This window comes from Copidosoma floridanum, unplaced genomic scaffold, assembly GCF_036245765.1.
Source record: "Copidosoma floridanum isolate Cflo_tuat_1 unplaced genomic scaffold, Cflo_Japanese_pri ptg000007l, whole genome shotgun sequence".
In the NCBI taxonomy this organism is placed as follows: Eukaryota; Metazoa; Arthropoda; class Insecta; order Hymenoptera; family Encyrtidae; genus Copidosoma; species Copidosoma floridanum.
Window position 1 is genome coordinate 66,898 of NW_028321884.1, and position 20,749 is coordinate 87,646.

The following is a 20,749-nucleotide window of genomic DNA, read 5'->3' on the forward strand; positions in this document are numbered from 1 at the left end:
CATGTAGTGTACCTACTTTCTGCAAGTACGGGAGTACGGGGGGCAAAGGGGGCCAGAGAAATGGCCAGCGTCGGCAAGCAGTGGCGACAACATTACGCCTGTGTCACGCTCGTGCTTTTCCTCGGGCTGGCCTACCTGTTACGCGCCGAGTCGTCGTCGTCGTCCTCCTTCGCGACGCAAAACAGCCTCGAGCAGCAGCATGCCGGGCACGTACAGCCGCAACAGCCCTCAGGTAAGCACTTGAGCGCGCGTGGCTAAACAAATTGCGTTTTTTTGGATCCTCGTTCACTCGCGTACACAGGTTTTTACACCCACTTTCTGTTCTCCGATCAAGCGGTTCACGCTATTATTTAATAATGATTATAATAATTCATAATGCAATGGATATGATTAATCGCATTTGTCGTTAGATTAACAATTTTCATGGTCGATCGAGATTAAACGAATGGTTGGAGCATATTGAGGTAATGATAGAAACATTAGTAAAAGGGGAATCATAAAAAAATAAATAACAATATTAATAATAATAATAATAATAATAATAATAATAATAATAATAATAATAATAATGTTAAGAAATTGAACGTAAAATCCACAAGGGTGAATAAATGTAATAAAGTGCCTACAATTAATTGGTCATTGATTTTTATATTTTTTTCGCTGTTACATTTTCGTACACGAATCTTGGTTACCTATAAGACCTAGATGAAGCTGAAACTAGCCGACAGACTTAGCCGACGTACTATATGGAGTGTCTGTTTGTTGCAAACGTTACAAATATGAAGAACAAGTAGCTTTTTCTGCATTATCAATGCCAAATACCAATAACTAGATAATGTCAGGTACTTAAAACGGTTATAAACAATGATATTCAATGAATAAATAATCAAAAAAGTAAATATCAAAAAAATAATCAAAAAAATAAATCCTCGAAAAAATTCAAATTTTTGTAAAATTTCATCTATAACTTTGTTTCAAGGCGTAGGATTAATGTAAAAACTTACACAGCTGATATTTTTGTTTTGCATTGGTGTATCACCATATCAATTTTTTATTTTTTTTTTTTTAATTTTTTCAAACAGTATCTATTCACATTTTGTTTTATCTTAATTATTTATTTCACATCAAGTATTCCTACACAAACCATATTCTTAAGTTCATTCGGTATCACGAATTATTTTTCCGGCGAGAATCGTCAGCAAAAAAAAAAAAAAAAACTAGAACCTGACTGGGGATTACACTCTTGACTCAACCAATTTAACAAGGTGTTGCCACTTCATTATTTTTATATACGAATCAGCTGAAACGTGTATTATAGACATCCCTCTTTTAATGGCTATACACAAAGATAACAATTAAATAAAATATACCATTTTTTTCGATGAAATGGTAGATCTTACGTATGGTATAAAGAGTTACATCCACCTCGAAATAAATTTAGATGAATAATTGCTGGAAAAGACCAAAACACTTTAATCCTGGATTGGGTGATTTTTTTTTTTTTCCAAGGCTGGTACCTAGGTACTGATGTCGAGGATAACATATAATAGAGTCCCTTGTAGGTACTGGATCAGGCGTTACTTATACTAATAATCCATATAAAGTCACAGGTGCAACGACAACTAAAATATCATCAATAAAAAAAAAAGTTATTTGTGTAGTGTACATTCAAACGACCTCTTCACCTCCGGTGTTTGTACGTAATCTGCCGAGTAATAAACGTCTGTGGGCTTTATTAATAATTCTTCCACGCTTCTTCATTATTATAATTGCTATTGTAATAAAAATATAGTTTAGAGGTTTTTTTTTTAATGTTTCGGGCATTGGTAAAATTCAAGTCTATACGAGTCGTTGAGGTGCGCGCTCGTAATATATGATGTATAAAAGTGTGCGCTTCTATCGTGATAAAAATGTTCCGTGTCTGAGGTTGGCACGGCGAGAAAATCGGAGCTACTGTGTGAAAGACCTACCGTAGCAGTGATAGCAATGACGTTCAAGTTGAAAGGATCAAGCTTTCATCAGCCACTTCAAAGTAAAAGCGTCAAGTGCTATCACCGATATACACACCATACATAGATGGTCAAAGGGAGGAAAGAGGAGGAGGAGGGAGGGGGGGTGATGAAAAAAGTACTTATAAAAAGTTCAGGGGGGCCGTTGAGAGAAGAGTTTAGAATCGGCGTTCAGAAATCAGAAATCATGGAATCAAGTCGCGCGGTGAGTATTGGTAATATTGGATTTGCGACTTTGCGCGAGTAGCTGACAGTCTCTCTCTCGACTCCATTGCCCCATCGTCGTCGTTTTCTTTCTCTTTTTGAGTTTGATATCGTTGGTGGAAGAGGCCTCTTTACCCTCGCATCGTTTCCGAACACTTAGTTTTTTCCCTCGACGCGCTCTCTTTCTCTTTCTCGTATGTGTAGGTACAAAAGACTATGTGTATCAAAGAGAGAGAGAGAGAGAAAACACGAGCCATTGTCGGATGTCTTTGTAGATTTAGGTTACTACAATTCAGCAGCCCGGGGGGCTATCGTGAAAAAATGCCTCAAAGAGGGGGATGTAAGTGAGGATAAAAGAGATACGGGAAGGACGTCGACGAGACGCGAGGAGGGGTAGAAGAAGAGCGTTTTAGTGGCGAGCGGGCGTTTAGCTTTACCGCTGCTTGCAGCTGCGATCGTGTGATCCTCTCTCTCTCTTCCACTTTTTTCCACGGCACACAACGGTACCACGTCCATATATTTATATACACGTATGCTTACACACACACACACACGTGTGTGGGTGTAGGATGCAGGCAACAACAGCTATATAATATGTACTCTATATTTTTAGATCCAAGGAGTAATAGTAACGGTAGTAGTGGTACAGCACACCTACGGAGAATCGGAAGAAAAGAGATCCCCCGCGCGTTTCTCTCTATTTGGCCCCTTTCGCTCTCTCTCTCTCTCTCTCTCTGCTCTTATATTACTCTTGCTTGCGTTTTTTTCCCACTACCACCCTGCAGCTCTCTCATCCTCGCGAGAAGGAGCTTTGTCAATTTGATTTGTAATGGATCGTGCTTCCCGTGACACGCTCGCTTGCCTGATGGAAAGTCAAATAGGTGCATATTACTAGGAGACTGTAGTGGCAATGGCGACGACACTTTTCTTTTTTTTTTTTTCTCCTCTTTTTTGAACCATCACTGAGCGGTTCCACCTCTATTCTCGAAGGTATCAATCGCAAAGAAATAACGCCCAAGATCTGTACATATTTTTTTTTTTTTTTTTTTTTTTATCGCGAGAGAGAGAAAAAGCGTAATTATTTTTCAGCTCCAACTCTCCACAAGCAAGCACCGTGTTAAATAAATTTGAATGAGCAATTGTAGGAGGATGGGTATAGGTGCAGACGATTGATTTATCAAAAAAATTTGAAAGGAGATTTTCCACGCCTGCTTGTTTCACGCTATTGTTTTTCCTCGCGCTCCATTCTTTCTCTATCTATCTATTTAAGAGCCAGAGAAAAACCAACCATATATGCGGATTATGTCGGGCAGCTTTATTTCTCTCGGTGCACGTGTCCACCATCAGAGCGCGACCGGATGAATCGATACATTTTTTTTTTTTTCTTTTGTCACGCTTTCAAATTTTATGAAATTCAATTTTTCATTCGCGGCGCTTCCATAAGCTGGCCGCTCGATGGTGGATTAGCGAGAGCGGGAAATGAAAAAATGTGAACCAGGAGGCACAGGGTTTCCCGGGCACGAGTAAGAAAATAAATCCAATTGCGAATATTAAGTGGTTGGTTTACCGACGTGAGCCCACCGCCCAGGTATGTCATAACTCATGGTGCAAGCCAGCGGGAAAAAAAAAGTTGTTATCTTTGGGTTGAAAAACCACGGGTGATTTAGGATTATATAAAGGGCGCGCGGTGGTTGACCTTTTTTCGGGTAGAAAATTAGATTTCCGTGAGTTTAATTACAAAGAGAAGCCCGCGCACCGCAGATGCTTTGCTCAATTTGCTTAAATTTACTCCCACGGGGTGGTTTGGGCTCCCGCGTCTTCTTCTCCATCTATGTCTTTATGATTGAACCGAGTCGTTCCGAGCGAGTGAAAGGTCTATTAAGTACTCGGGAAAAATCCCCATCAACCTCGACGCAAATGTTAAATTCCTGGGAATAATTTTTCCCCCAAATTTTTTTCTTTTGCTTTAACTTCCGAAGCACCCCCATGAAAATGAATGTAACTACTTTTCTTTCTTTCTTTTTTTTTTCGCCATCGATAGATACAACAACGGCTCACCTTCCTCGAGGGTAATTTAAAGTATGTTTGGAAATAAAAATTCCAAATTCTTTTTAACTACGACTTTGCAAAATTTTTGACGAAAAGTAACTCAATTACTGGCACACAACATGTTCTGAATTCGGGAAAAAATTTGAAAATCTCAGGTATAAGGTCTATACTATGTATTAATCATCAAGTGATTACGCTTACGTGACAATACATTCGAGTCAACTTTCCCGTATAAAAGTGATAGCAATTTTAATGCGCCTATATAAGTACACGTATTAAAATTTCCGAGTGTACACTTGTGTGTGTGTGTGTGTGTGTGTGTGTAAAATGTACACTACGATATTAGTAATAATAATGTATATTGCATTTTAATGCCCGATCCAGGTCAATGTATAAAGTGTGATGAATAAAGAGAGGTATTTGTTGTACAACGTACAACACTCACTAGATGCACGAATTTCATGTTATATAATAAGTACTCATACGACACGAATATATACGTACATAAATATAAGGCCTATATTACGTGGGTATGATTATATTTCTCGGATTTCGTGATTATATAAGCAATACAAACGAGGTACTTCGGCAGCCACTCGTTTACTTACGTATCTCCAACTGAGGTACTCGCACCAATTGTCCGTGTATAATAATTAGGTATGTAGGTAAAAAACCCCTTGACATCGTAATACTAAACTGTAAATTATATACTCGTTGAAGCCAATTAATAATTCAACGTTTCAAGTAAATTGATACGGACGAATCGAAACGATTCATTAGATGTCGTCCAATTTGAAGTAAGCATAAAATTACAACGTACACGTTCCCCTCGGTACACCTACCCGTAAGAAGAAACGAGCCGAAACAAGCCCGAATAATTAATCAGCCAGCCCGCAGTATAGTAGGAGCACACAGACTCTTTTTTTTTGGTGGGGGGGGGGGGGGGGTAGGGGCTAAATTTATCGCGCCCCCGTGATCTTCGCTCCGGCTGAAAAATCCCAATCGAGTTGGGTAAGTATACGTCATATACTTAATGTTCATTGTAAGAGGGATGTTTTATTCGTGTGTGTATGTATATACCATAATTTCGTCATCAATTCTAATTCAACAACGACAGCAAATTAAGGGGGGGGGGGAGGTAAAATATTTCTACAAAATGTGAAGATGTACCCCGACACAACGGTTCTGTCAACTGACGAGTGGGATCGCGTTTCTCCCTTTCCCCCCCCCCCCCCCGACTTTGTTATATACATCACGTGTTATGACATATTATACCTCGTATTATACTGTATATACATTCGCTTCATCCCTATACGACAAACCTCACGCGGGACAATACCATTTTCGTTTTTCCAGCTTTTGTCTTTACTTATGGGGGTATGAATGTGCTCCCCCCCCCAGATTACTTGCATTATGCGATTCTTGTTTATTTATTTTTTTTGCTATATGTATATAATGTATATAAATATCACTTTTCTCCTCTCTCTTTTCGTACACCGCATACGTGTGCCTAATACGGACGCCTCAAAGTATTGCTCAACTTTTTCTTAAAACGCATCCGCATTGTCTACATTGGGGCGTGAGTGTAGCTCACTGTAAAATATAGCAGAGAAGCAGCAGCAGCAGCAAAGGGTCAAAGTAAAGCCGGCTTCTCGGACACCTTATAATCCTGTCGATGAAATAAGAGGAAGGAAGATAAAGGGACATTGAATCCGAAAAGCCTAAAATCCAGGCCTGCTCGTCGTAAATTAGTCGTTTGGCCACGTGAGAGAAGAAAAGAAAAAGAAAAAAAAAGTCCTTTTAATACCACGCTTATTTCACGGCACGTACGAAGCGGGGGCGTGAAATCAAGTCCCGATCCCAAGCCCGAGCCGGCTACGGCAGCAGGTACCTATACCTGCCTCTGTTCCGCGGGCAAGGAATTAATATTCCGGTCGCGCGTTTCGAAAAGCCCTGGATCCGCCGCCGTCGGATGAGGCCAATCGTCGCAGCCGCGGCCAACCAACCCCTACGTATTCACATACATCGCTCATGAAATGAAAATAATAAAAAATCCGGACGAATAGCCGCGCCCCCTGTTTGCTCCGAGTTTACGCAATCACTGCTTCACGTTTATAAGCTATAATTATATATATATATATATGCGAATGACATGGAAACCCCCATATGGGATATTTATAATGCACACACAATTATTATCCATTTAACGGATGTACGGGTTTCAAGTGGTCAAGAGCATTTAACCATAGTACTAAAATGATATACATGTTACATATAATATCATAAAATAACAAAGAGGGAGTGAAAGTAGAGCTCGAGCACGACGGTGGGTAAAAGGAGGAAAGGAGTATATATATATATGCCTATTTTTATATGTGTGTGTGAGCTCAAATGATATACCTATATCAGTGACGGTAGATCGCAGGGATAAGAGCTGCTGCAGTAACTAATTGACAAGTGACAATCCTCGGTAAATTTATTATTGGACCCAAGGGCGTGTGTATACCCAACAACAACCCACCTACCGACACGATACCCCCTTTTGCTGGGTGATGAATGCTTTTAACACGCACACGCAGAGGGGGAGAGATTTTGCACGGGGATGGATGCTGTTTATATATATATATATATATATACTACGCGGATTGCTCGCGAGAAAGTGATGCCTGCCAGGAGGAGGAAAAACAACAGCGACCAACAGTGTTACCGGTGAACCGGTGACGGCTTAATGAGGCAGCACTGGCACTGCTGACTTTTGGGATCGCGCTGGAATAACATTATATTATATCATATTATATACATATAGGTATTACATAACATCCGTCCACGCAGCTGCAGAGGCCCGATTTTCGCGTCCCAGTACTCTTATCTCCTCTTTGTTTTTTGTTCCTTCGTCGCTAGGCCAGATTTATTATTTTGCCCTTGCCTCGCTAGAGTCACGATGATGGCCCCCGCCATAAACGCACTCACTTGAGGGTATATATATATATATATATATTTTTTTTTTTCCTCACGTTCATTTGCGAAAACGAAAAGAGAATTTAATTACCACGTCCAGCCACGACGACGGGTTATTGCCGTTATTCAAAACGAATAGACACCGGCCTTTATCACACAACACACATTGAATACCCGTGTGATTGTATATTATCATCCGCTCGCGCCACTACCACACCACCACCGCCATGAATATTCACAAGCAAAGTATTTCAAAGTCCATCGAGCGATTTATCCGTGCAATTTGTACACGATTCATTACCGCTCGGCTGAATAACCGTGCATATAAACGTACAAGCGTATATACGAGTAAAAGATTATCGATGTACGCGAAATACAAATAGAAATCAACAGAGAGAGAGAGAGAGAGAGAGAGTATCATATGTGATACGTATATGATATACCGAGGAGTGAATAGAAAAAGGAGAAAAGGAAAGATTGTTTTAATAGAAATAAGCGGCAATTATTACCAGACTAGGGCTTACTTTTATGGACGGCACGCGCGTACATGCTTGTCAATAAGAACAAAAGCATTCGTTAAACTCTGACGAGACCAACGATATTCCACTGGTCGAGAATAAAAAAAAAAAAAAATTATTGTACGAGTGAGCGCACCGAGTGATAACGAGCGTACGGGTTATTGGGGTTGTTGGTTATTTGTCCTTTCGCGGGAATCACTACACCGAAATCACCTTTATTGTGTTATCCGCGCAGTGTCCGCTGATGCGCTCATAATACTTCATACCTAGGAGCATCGCACGGATACGTACGGAGTTGCGTCAGGTTAAAATTTACGTTCTGTGGACTTTTGGCCAAATAACGGAATCAATTTTGAGCTAGGAGATGCGCAATTTCATCTGCCTATATGATAATTACGTATTTTTTGTAGAGTCAAAAAAAAAAAGTAAATAACAAGATAGTAATTATAATATGAGTAATAATAGTAAAGGCGGCATACGCGAGCATAAAAATTGGACAAAGCTGGCTTGATTAAAAATTTGTCATTTAATCAAACCTACGTGTATAGTATAGGTGTACGTTTGGATCCAGCGACATATGTCAATTATTCAAACAGTTACGGAATATATGATTAATTAATGACGAAAACTTTTTTTTTTTTCATTGTCTGCGGTGCATGCACTCAAACAGCTAATTAAAAAGAAGTACTTTCCTCGAGCGAACGCGTACTAATCCCCATTTTATAAAGATGTCTGGGTAATTCGGAGCCGCACTGTTAATTACGAAAATTAATTTGTACTTTATAGTGGTCCACAATTTTGGCTGCATCCATTGAGGGGAGAGGAATGGGGAAGGGGGGGGGGGGTAAAAGTTATAACGACCAGTGACGCAGAATGAGCGCTCGATGAAAATTGAAATCTCGTAAATAAGATTTTGATGTCGAACCTATGTCGAAAGTATATGTAATGAAAGCATGTAAACGTGTAGTGGTATAATAAGTATGGGTTAATCAGGTGTCGCTGGCAGAGAGAGAGAGAGAGAGAAGTATCGACGGGTACCTACATAATATTCACATACACACACACACGTATCCAACGAATGACTCGTCATCTCGCGTGCCTATAATATTACATAAAAAAGTGTAAATAATTGAACAATAAAGGTGAATGTCGATGGATAGGCGGAGCCGGGGCAATGTGAAAAAAAATTTGCGTTTCAAATATATACCTATGAGCGTATCATCGCTACTGCACTGCAGCACGGTTATTGGGACAGCTGCAATCTCGCAGTGTATGCCATGTATATACATACAATATATGCTTAAGCCGGAAATTTCCCGGTGATTTTTTCCCAGGAGCCAGGCTGATCGATGGGGTCGCAGCAACGAGCGGCCCTCCAAATAAGAGGGAGGACAGTAGCGGCGGTGCCGTCGGCTCGGTCCAGCAGCAGGCGAGGACCACGGTGGTGAGTACGTCAGGAAGGACGCATTTCGCCGACGAGGCCAGGGAGAACGTGACCGTCCTCGTTGGCCAGCCGGCCGTTTTGCACTGCAGGGTCAGGAACCTCGGCAACAGAACGGTGAGTGTACAGGAAAAATATGTCGTCCACGAGCACTGCTACCTCACGTACGCCGGCCTTACTTGCCGTTGTACGTACGTAGCATACTCCGGATGACAAATTTCTCGTATCTCCATTGTTCGTTTACCTCTATGTTGAACATCTTGGAAATTACGAATAATTTTATTGTCCATTAAATGATCACCCAGTGTAACCTTGCCCTACAAATACTAACGTATAAAATACATCGATGCACTTCAAATCCACCCGACACTCGTACACTCGTGTATACCAACCACTCTTATTATTTATTTATTTATTCGTTATTATTATTATTATTATTATTATTATTATTGTTGTTGTTGTTGTTGTTGTTGTTATTATCAGCATGATATTCTCTCTTATTCCCCAAATACTTGATGATGATTCTTCTTCTTGTTTTTATTATCCTTCTTGGGGCATGCACTTGGAGCGATGATTGGGAAAAAAGAAAAGAAAAGAAAGAAATTCGGGGGAATACCATGACATTGCGGATCTTGAAAGTTTCATACCTTATGCGGGCAACTCAATTTCCTGAGCGTGATTTTCTTTTGAGGTTGGAATATGAAAGTTGGTCGAAAATTAATTAGCCCTCCAATTTAATAAGAATCCCAAACTGCCTTTGAAAGCGCCCGAGAACGCGTTCGGCCGTAAAATAATTATACGTGTACAACAAGGAGAAACGTGTGTCTGTACACACACACATGTAAGTATACATTCATAGGATAAGGGGCCAGAGATGACTGGACCATGCGGTAAAATTTCCCTTCTCATCGTACTTATACGTAGGTATCTACTTTTTCCCTTTATCAATTCAGGTGTATTTATTATTATTTTTTTTTTTTTTTTCTATTCAGAGAACACGAGCTTCATTATTTTTTCTTGACTTGATGTAACGTCATAGTCAGGAAATACCGATTCGAAGAGAAAGTAAAAAAAAAAAATCATTCACCTTGAGAATTGAGTTCGTAAAGGGATGATGGATTATTGTTTATCACAACGCTATCGAGTAAAATTTCGGAACGTAGCCATCGAACCGAACCAGGGAGGGAGGAAGAACAGGTATTATAATCATACGGCTGCTCCCTCAAGAACTAGCAGCATTCGTGTGAAGGATTTTACCAATTAATTGGGAGGAAACATTTTCCTGACCAACGAACAAACGCAATACCTATATATACATATAAATATATTCTTCGGAGGAAAAGAACAAAAAAAAAAAAAAAAAAAAAAAAAAAAAAAAGCGATAGAGAGAAAACAGCAGTGGAGGGAGAAGGAGGCAAGATAAAACAAACAATATATGAGTAAAATATGCGTGTAGAGAAGGCGGTCTGTTATATATTGAAATGAAAAGTCAAAGTGACAAAATGGAGTTAAACTCTGCATTTATTAGCCTTATTGGAAAGACAGTTGATTATTAAAGTAGGGAGAGAGAAGAGCTACGCATCGCAATTAATGCAAATGTTGGAAGCAAATTGAAATCTACTCAACAGCTGGGAAAGAGGTAGACCGACGTTGGCAAACGTGTTGTCACATCATTTTAACTCGCAAAAAAAAATTGAATCATTTTCGCGTCTCGTACGAAATGGATGGATCAAGAAAAGCAATGAGAGAGGGGGAGAAGAAAAAAAAAAAAAAAAAAAAAAAAAAGGCCTTCCCTACATGAGACTATACCTGTTATTTGGGGATGAGAAAAAGCACTTGGCGGTATTTCAGGGCCGGGCAAGGGATCGACGGGTTTACGCTAAAGAGGTCCGGGAGGGTTGGAAAATGGGGGAGGAGTAGACAACGGAGATTTCTTGCGCTTGGTATCTTACGGGCGCGCCCCGGATCGAGATGCTCGTTAGCAGATAAGAAAATTATCGCAGGGCTCGGTAGGGGACGCCGGTCGCATTAAATTAGCCGTAAGGATGGGCCGCAAAGAAGATGCAGCGCACTCCTCTCCCTCCGTATGTACACATGCACGCTCTGCCCAGATAAGCTCGTTATATACACAATGGACGTCCAGTCGATGAATTTGGAATTCACGGGAGAGATATACGGAGGAGAAGTATTACGTCCATCTATCTATCTCTGTTGCAGGTCTCCTGGATAAGAAAGAGGGATTTGCATATCTTGACGTCTATGGCCCACACGTACACGAGCGACGCGAGGTTCACCGTTATCTACAACGCCGAAGCCCCGGACGATTGGAATCTAAGAATAGATTTGGTGCAGCCAAGGGACGAGGGTATCTACGAGTGCCAAGTCAACACCGAGCCGAAAATACACCTGGCGCACAATCTTCGGGTTCTAGGTTGGATTTTTCATTTCTTTGGTGTCGCCGAATTTCTCCCTCCCGCTCTGTATTTATTTTTTCATTTTCTTTTTGGACCTCTGCATCGACAACTTTTTTCCCCCCGCATCTCGGGTGTCCGTATACGAATCGATCGAGCCTCTCGGCTGCTATATAGAATTACTTTTTGCTCGGCAGCTCGATATACCTACGGAAAAAAAGAAAACCCGTATACAAAAAAACTAACTGGGGAAAAAAAAACAAAAAAAAAAAAAAGTATTCCAAACGCCCGAGGATACTTATTTTTCTTGGCTGCTTACCGGTGCTCCCGTCCATTCCTGATCTGTAATGCGTTAAGTATATCCTGCACCAGAATATAGTGTTACGATAGGAAAAGCAAATAGAGAGAGGTAGAGAGTATACGTAGACACGAGTTGTTTGCAGACGTGAAAGTGGAGATCTTGGGCCAAGAGGAGGTGCACGTGATGAAGGGCAGCACGATCAGCTTGACCTGCACGGTCAACTCGCAGGGCGTGCCACCGAGCAACGTGACTTGGTACCACGCCGGCACGGTCATCGACTTTGACGGCCCGAGGTACGTACCATATATATATATATATATATATATATATATATATATATATATATATATATATATATCCATGCGCCACAAATAATTATCTCGACTACCATTACCGGTTCTTCATATTACTCGTATTATACTATGGTTACTTGTACAATTTGTTGCGCCTCAAGGGTGTTATTTCGGACTCAGGGATCCGAAGAAAAGAGGATGAAATACCTATACAAAATTATTATTGCTCCCTTCTGGGAAAATTACGAATCCTCCGTCAACTTTCAAAAAAAGGTCATTTATACCTACTACTTATTTATAATACAGTCACCGATAAAGTCGGTTTGATTTTCAATAATGTCGGTTTGATTTTGATAAAGATGGTTTGATTTTCAATAACATGTAAGGTATGTTATACATAGGGGCGCCTATAGGTATTGGATAACTTTTCAATTTTAATATCAATAAAACAAGTAGGTACTTGCCTATACTTACCCCCCCCCCCATTCCCACCTCTCAGCTCTTACGCGTCTCGATTATGTCTGTCTTGAGCGTAAAAACGTTGAATTTAAACGACACCTCCTCGAATTTTTATGACACCGTTGAACGTCTTTGCATAGATATGCGCGTATTATTCAAATAAAATGTAAATTATATGTATACGCCGTTAGTGCTTTTCGCGGCCTCGACGCCCAAGCTCCCTCTAATGGATGTAGCGAAAACAATACTGAATAATAAAAAAATACGAGTACCATGGGCAATTATAATAATTTGATAGTTTTGTTCTCCTTCGTCTCAATCATTGTCGCACAATAAGAATCTCCGCAAAATCTCTAATGACGAGAATGATGTGCGGTTCAACGATGAACGCTATTGGCGATATCCCGGTATCGGATATACCCTTTGGTTCGGTCCCGTTTATATACTTATCTTCCACAAAATATACGTATATAGAGCAGAACTAGGTTCTGTTTAATTTCGTGGGAAAAAGTATAAGTACCCATACAGTGAAGAACCGGGACCAAACGAAAGGGGGGTTTTGAACAAACCTAAAGTCATGGAGGACGAAAGGTACTTGTACTAGGCGAAATTTTTACGGTAAAGTCGGTCGGACAGCAGTGCAGTGCAATAAGTAGCAGAGAGAGAGAGAGTTAACGAGTTGGACGTGAAAGGCCCGTAATTAATCAAAGAATTATTAGAGACCAAATGGGGCGTAGAGCAAAGGGGCTTTTCTCCGTAGGTAGGTACGGGTGTCTAGAACCTATAGGCATCGGGTGTATATTATATCGTACCTACTGCCGGCAATAAATCAAAGGTTACACAAGCCGCGCGCTATTAACTGAACCCCCTCAAGGATAATAATCTACGTCATGCTGTATGTATCATGCAATATATATATATATATATATATATATATATATATATATATATATATATATATATATATATTGAAAGAATAGGTGAACTTGTGACTATATAATTATGAACTTTTCCAAAGCAAAGAGCGACGGCTATTATTATACATATATTAAACAAATGTCCAGTGTTACATTGGCGCATGCCCATCGATATATTTATATTCAAGGGACGTAAGATTAATTGTACCTACTTGCCAAATACGGGTAACAATTGTAGACAAAAGCTTCAAATACATCATCCCCAAACTAGTTCAATTGCCTTTAAAAAAGCGCTAGTTCGAAGGATTTTTTTTTCCCCCTTAATCGGTGCATATTACAGAAATACTGTCTGTTTTATTTTGTAAGAAAAAAAAAAAATGGATAAGACACAGGTTTTTGATCATCATATCGATCACAGAGATAAATCATAAATAAATTTGTCGTAATAGGTATACGATGCGAAATTGTCGAAAACTGCTGTAGTCATATTCGGAATATTCAAGTCCTTTGTTTAGTATTGCGATGCTTACCATACAATAAGTAACATTAAAAACAAACACAGCTGAGTATAATTATTGCCACTATAGGAACTTTGTTTTGGGGTGTGAGGGGGTGGGGGGCAAAGCGCTTTCTGCGTCCGAGGTGTCGATATGTAGCAACAATTACTTATCGTCTTGCAATGTTTTTCAGGGGTGGCGTATCACTCGAGACGGAAAAGTCCAAAGGCGGCACCGTGAGCAAGCTCATGATAACCCGAGCGTCCCTCGGCGACAGCGGCAACTACAGCTGCGTATCGAGCAAGGCTGCCCGTGCTACCGCCTACGTCCACGTGCTCAACGGTAAGTCGATCGCGCGTGTATACTTTCATACCATGGCTTGCATATAATAATAATAATAATAATAATAATAATAATAATAATAATAATAATAGGTTAACGGGCTATGCCTATACAGCTTATAACCGCTTATAACCGTACAAGTATATATGGACATGCCAACGAGTGATCCGAATCATTTAATTGCACCGACCTGTCCCAGGTGTAACCTGCACGCCTCTTACCTCCACGTGTTATTCGTGTACCTATTTTGTTTCTTGTTCCTTGCGTGCGACAACAATAAGGTGCAGGGACCACGCAGTGGCTAATTTAATTCAATAAAATTAAGTACAACAAATCTGTCATCCCCCCGACTACCTACTCAACGATACATGATAATAATAATAATAATAATATATACTTGACGTACAGCTGATGGTACTTGGCCAATCCCACTCATAAGGTATAGGTACCTATAATATACTTTTTTTTTTTTTTTTTTTTTTTTATATATTATAGTGCTCTACGTCCGGTTCCTTTAATAAGGGCACTACTATGGGCACTTAGCACTTGGAAAAAGGACAAGGAAAGGGATGGGAGGCCTCCCATTTACTGGGAGGGGGGTAGAGGGGGAAATTAGGCAATTTTTGCTGCGAGAAGGTTGCCTAGACCCTCCTCGAGGAGCATTGCGTGGTGAAAAAGCACATGTGAGACTCACAGAGGTAGCTATAATATACTTAAATACGTGTTTGTTCAACGATATAGGTCGCGCGTGCATGATTCTCATGTACCCAAGATTGCCGGCGAGAAAAATTGTTGGCTTATCCTAATTATTTCGTATAATTCAAGCACAATTGTTGGCCCTCTGTATTGGCCATATGCAGGTACACACAGGGTATATTATGTACTTTTGTAATTTTACGATACATATTGGATGTTGAAAATAATTCGATGTTTACCGTTACCTAATATTATACACACATAAAATCGGGATGTCGCATTATTATCAACATCCAATATGTATCGTAAAATTACCACCACGCCTATCCCGATGGCAAGAGCATGTGAATGTGACTGTACATCCACTCTGAATGACGCTCTTTAGGTTGTCGGTTGGTAGTTCAGTTGTTCTCTATCTACACGAGTATGCATAATACCTACCTAGTTGAGTACGGCAAGTACAGCGTTTTAGCTCGCTCCACTCGCTTGATAATTATATGTATATACCTTACTCGTCGGTAAGTTTTTTTTTTTCTCTACCTCTGTATGGGTACATATCTCTTCCCTCCTCCCTTTCTCAATTCGTACGAAATATTTTGTCGGAACATTGGATACGATTGGTAATTATGGTACGGCCGGCCAGAGAGGCACAATGTCTCGTTTGAAAATCGGCAACGCCGTAGCATTTAGGTATACGTATTCATTCTTTTCACGCTGCACAATTCTACACACAGACGATTTGGTAATTTCAATAAGTTCATTGTAGATGTATTATAAACTTGAACATCCCAATCAGACGGGGGCTCGGATCTTTCCATACATATATATATATATATATATATATATATATATATATATATATATATATATATATATATATTAATTTCATCTCTTTGCTCTACTTCGTACAAAGTACCACATTTAATAAGTATAGCTACCTGTATCACTGCAGCACTTTGGCGACGCGTAAAATTCTCCCACGCATCATCACTACACGTGTATATATTATTATTGTTATTATTATTATATTCCGCTATGGCACGGTAGACGGAAGGCTTGAAAGATTTGACTTTGGTCCCAGCTCTTTGCTCCGTTGCCCCTGATGGCCTATACCTGTATCTCCAAGTGTACTGAGCGCGAGAAATCGGCTCTGGCTGGCTGCCCAAGTGCGCATTTCGCCGCCTCTCGTGTAATTGCCAGCTCGTATCGGATTTTCGAGCCCCCACCCCCACCAAAAAAAAAAAAAAGGAAGGAGCGTTAGTGTGTATAGGTGTGGAGCGTTGCCTGTAATTTCTTTAATTCTTTAATCATGTATAGGTACCGTTTGCCGATACCCCCAACGAGCTTTTTTCTTTGCCTTTTTTGTTCCCCTTATACTCATACGCTTCCAAGCTCGCAATCGAGCGGTGCCTGTGATAGCTATGGAGCCGAGTTTGCACGCGAAAAATCAGTTGAATCAATCGCGCGACTCCTAATTAGATTAATTTTTCTTTTCTGTTAGTGCTTCGCCGGTCTTTTGTTCCCCCTTTTCCTTCTTTTTTTTTTGTTGCTATTTTTTTTTTTTTCCTCGCCAACCTCACCGGCGCTTTAATTAATTCTTCGACGCCTTCCCTTCCCTTCGCCGCACGAGCTGAAGGCGTGGCTACGGCAAGTCTTTGACGGTGCTATTATACCTACTCCCTGCTGCTGCCGCTGTTATTTCATGGAGTGGGCAAAAAGGTGCTAGCGACCGATAACGTTTTCCGTATTTTATAATATATATATATATATGGTTACAGATGTGCATATATTATAGTACAGATACATTTGTAGCTCGAATTGACAAATTATTTCGCATATAATAATATAACATGTACATACGTATATTATGTATCATGCAACAAAAGTCGAGAGTAGAAGAAAAAGATGAGACTGTAATTTATTGTGTGCAGTTATCAAGTATGTGCGTTTGTATTTTACGTGTTTTTTTGTTATTTCATTTATTTTTTACATCAACTTTATTTGTTTTTTCTTCTTCGACGATTGGCACTACAAGATTTGAAGGGAGTGAAATGATTTAAATTAAATCTGTGATTGGCAATTTTTGTCACTCCAACAACCCTTGTTTTTTCCTCATAGTATCCAGATTAACAATATGCTGGGTAGATAGGATATGTCGGATGAATTTGCAGGTTATACTTAAAATTGAAATCGACACCACTTATTGCATATTTAGAAAATTTAGAAAAAAAACTAACCTTTTTTGCACTTTCAATAAACGTTGGTTTACATTGAAATACCTACTATAGGGAAGGGAGCATCCGCGAATTCCAGGGAGCAGCCGAGATAACGTTCGCTCGTGGTGTTCGTATTATAAGTACTTGTATTTCGTGTCGTGGATGCATGATTATTGTTGTGTTTTTTTATTGTTGTAGGGGAACAACCGGCAGCCATGCAACACGGTGACGCAGGCACGACCGCGAGCCTGGGACTCTTACGGTCGAGCGGCCTCTCGATACTTCTGCTGACGCTTCTTCAGCTATTGCTCAGATGAAGGGGCCACAATGACTGTCGCCGCTATAAACACACGGATTTATGCCCATAGGTACTTAATAGGGTTACGCATCAAGACTCATCAAGACGACGATTAGAGGAGAAGCATCAATTCGACTCACCGTATGTACATATAATATATACTACGTATAGATAAAATATAAATATAAACTTGTATATGATACACTGTCATTGTGTAGGTACGCGTACTAGTATGTATATACATTGTTACATATAATACACTGCTTATCGAGCTGCTTATGATTGTTACATTTATGATATAATACAAAGAGAGACAGATATTGGTATGGTCGGATTTAAAATTATGAAAAATTATCAGATCTAAGATAATGAATTGGTACGATAAGCGTGACTGTGGTAAATTTATACCTACATATATAATAAAGGTACACGTATAGAGTACACGTATACGTGATTATGATGATAATAATAATAATAATAATAATAATAATAATAATAATAATAGTAATATGTTGTTAGATCAGTTTGTGAGATGGCGAGGGATGAGCGATTCTGCAGACTGTGCGAGCGAATGAGTGATGGAAAATTAAAAAAAAAATTTTTAATTTTATATTTTATAAACATGTTTTTTTTATTGATTTGGTCAACGACGACGCAAGAGACACTGCAGAGCAGATCTTTTTCGACGACTCCTGCATATACAATATAATCGTGTGTACGCAACGCGTGTATGTTTGTACAAGACAGAGGAGGCAGCAAAGGGGATACCTACGTTTAATTAGCGTACTCGCAAACTCGCGGGGGAGGATCGACGCTTATGCAGAAGCCCGAGGGGAAGAATGGGCTACAGCGCGATATTGTACAGACGAAGGTGCAGGTATACCTGATACATACGGACGACCTTTCCCGATGCAAACGTGTTTCCTGCAGAGCGTGTACAATACAACGTAAGTAGATATTTATGGTGTATACATATACATATATTCCACAGTCCCGCAGTGACTTATACTCAGTGATGACCCGGCAGAGCTTTACGCTACATCATGTGGCAGCTGATGTGGTTTCCTACCCCTCCCCGCCCGAGTTACACGTGTATATCGCACTTACTACCCTACACGTTATAATAGCCAATACCTTTTGCTCGTTTATTTAACTAAACCGTCCTTACCGCTGCTGTTGCTTTGATTAAAGCACACAGGTATGCGTAGTAGGACTTCAGGGCCCTCGCGTTTCTGTACAAAAACATGCATTCAATTTTCCCGCCATCACCAATCAGCTGCTACACCAATCAGCCCTTTCATGGCCATATCAGTTGTATTATTATTATTATTATTATTATAAATATTATTATTATTGTACGTGTACCTACCTATTATACACATATGGGTTTGCGTGTTAGGTGGCAGTGGCAGCAGCGAATGCTGAAGGTTTTGGCCTTGGCAAGAGATAAAATTTTTCGTTTCGATAAGTCGCGAGTACTCAAAATGATACGTTAGGCAACGGCAATGAATTAAAAAGAAAAATCCGAGATGGGGCTGAAAGTACCGGCAACCGCGTACGACTTTCATCCGCAATGACCCGTGCCAATCGCAACCAACCTTCGCGGGACTAGACGAGAAGAGAGGGGGAAGGGGAGGGTAGGGAGGGAAGGTTAGGTTCCAGCTTTGAGTTGAGAGGTCTAACTTTGCTAATCACGTTGCAACTTTAAATAGCTTAGAATAGATCACGTGGCTAGCGGTACGTGACAGCACTTATATATATTATACACCCGGCTGCACATCGCAACGTTCGCTCTAACTCGTTTACGCGCCATTTCATGATGAATTTCGAACTTTGATGGTGATGCAACGCGTGGGTATTTATCAGATATTCGTCGATTTATTGTTTCTTAGCAGAGTTCCGTGTACCTACTCGATAATATGTAGGCATAAAAACTATAATATATGTATACCCACCTGTATAGATAGATACCCCTACTACGTGTATTCCCAAAGATGATAATAATTATACTCGTGCAGCGTGTAATGGTTGAGATCTCCTTCCACCCCTTTTTTAAACTCATATATATAATTCAAGATAAAAGCTATACATACGATGTTGTACAATACAAAGGGTGAAGAAATTATTGAAACGTACGGAATGTGTATGTCTTTATACGTGAGCGCTAGTATACTGTTATGAATTGCGGAGGAAAAGCGAGCCAGCGATACATAATTGTTGTATTTGGCATATTCATAAATATTATAATACCAGGTGCCAACTGATCACTTAAAATACCGATTCAGAGAGTTATGTGTGATGAGAGTAGTGATTTATCTGTAATCATCGGGTATTATTGTATACAATTTTAGATTAACTTTGTGACTGTTTGAGTTATTGTGTATTTCATAATAATAATAATAATAATAATAATAATAATAATAATAATAATAATAATAATAATAATATTAACGTACGCAAGAACATGTTGTTGAAAGTACGTATTGTGTTATAATGTGACGTATTTGTAGATTGTTGATCGTTGAACGATGACGATTTTTTATTCGCGTTCGGAATTTCCGAGAGTATAAAATAACAGTGACAAAATGAAGCTAAAAGGACACTTGCGAGTAATTTCGTGTAAATTTTTCACCGTTTGTTTGTAATTTTATTGCTCGAGTGGTGTAATCGTTAGATATTAGCGTATGTATATAGTACAGAAAAAGCTTTTTATTGATCGATTTTTGTAATTTATTGCGTCGATGCGAAAACACGACATAAAAAAAAAAACAATGCGAGCCCACGACGATATATAATATTGTACAGACGTAGTGAAAAAAGAGGCGAGGCGAGGAGTAAAATAATTCTGTCGCGGTGTCAATCGCCAAAAGTTACTCAACAATTTCGCTCATATGTTTTTTGTTTGCTTCTTTTCCCCTCACGTCTGCATTTCGCGGGTTCTTTACCTATCAGCTCTTTGGTTGAGTTTCGAAACTGATGGGCGTAAGGAAACAAGATGGAAGAAAAAAAAAGAAGGAAGGAAGACAGAAAAAGCAAAAAAAAGACTGCCCTGGAAAGATCACCAACCGAGCACAGCAGTGGCCCATAACCAGTGCAATGACCCGGGCAATTTAAAGTTTCGCCCGGTTTATCAGAGCGAG

The 20,749-nt window shown here is 39.8% G+C and overlaps 1 protein-coding gene across 1 annotated transcript; it reads left to right on the forward strand.

Annotated features, from left to right (window-relative positions):
- The first annotated feature begins 60 nt into the window (after positions 1–60).
- LOC106640019 (zwei Ig domain protein zig-8-like) lies at positions 61–17,724 on the forward strand. The gene is made up of 6 exons (XM_089588826.1): positions 61–232; positions 9,073–9,296; positions 11,397–11,610; positions 12,034–12,184; positions 14,251–14,399; positions 17,510–17,724. Exons 1-6 carry the CDS (start codon positions 61–63, stop codon positions 17,626–17,628), a joined length of 1,029 nt encoding a protein of 342 aa, XP_089444952.1. The 3' UTR covers positions 17,629–17,724.
- The last annotated feature ends 3,025 nt before the right edge of the window (positions 17,725–20,749 follow it).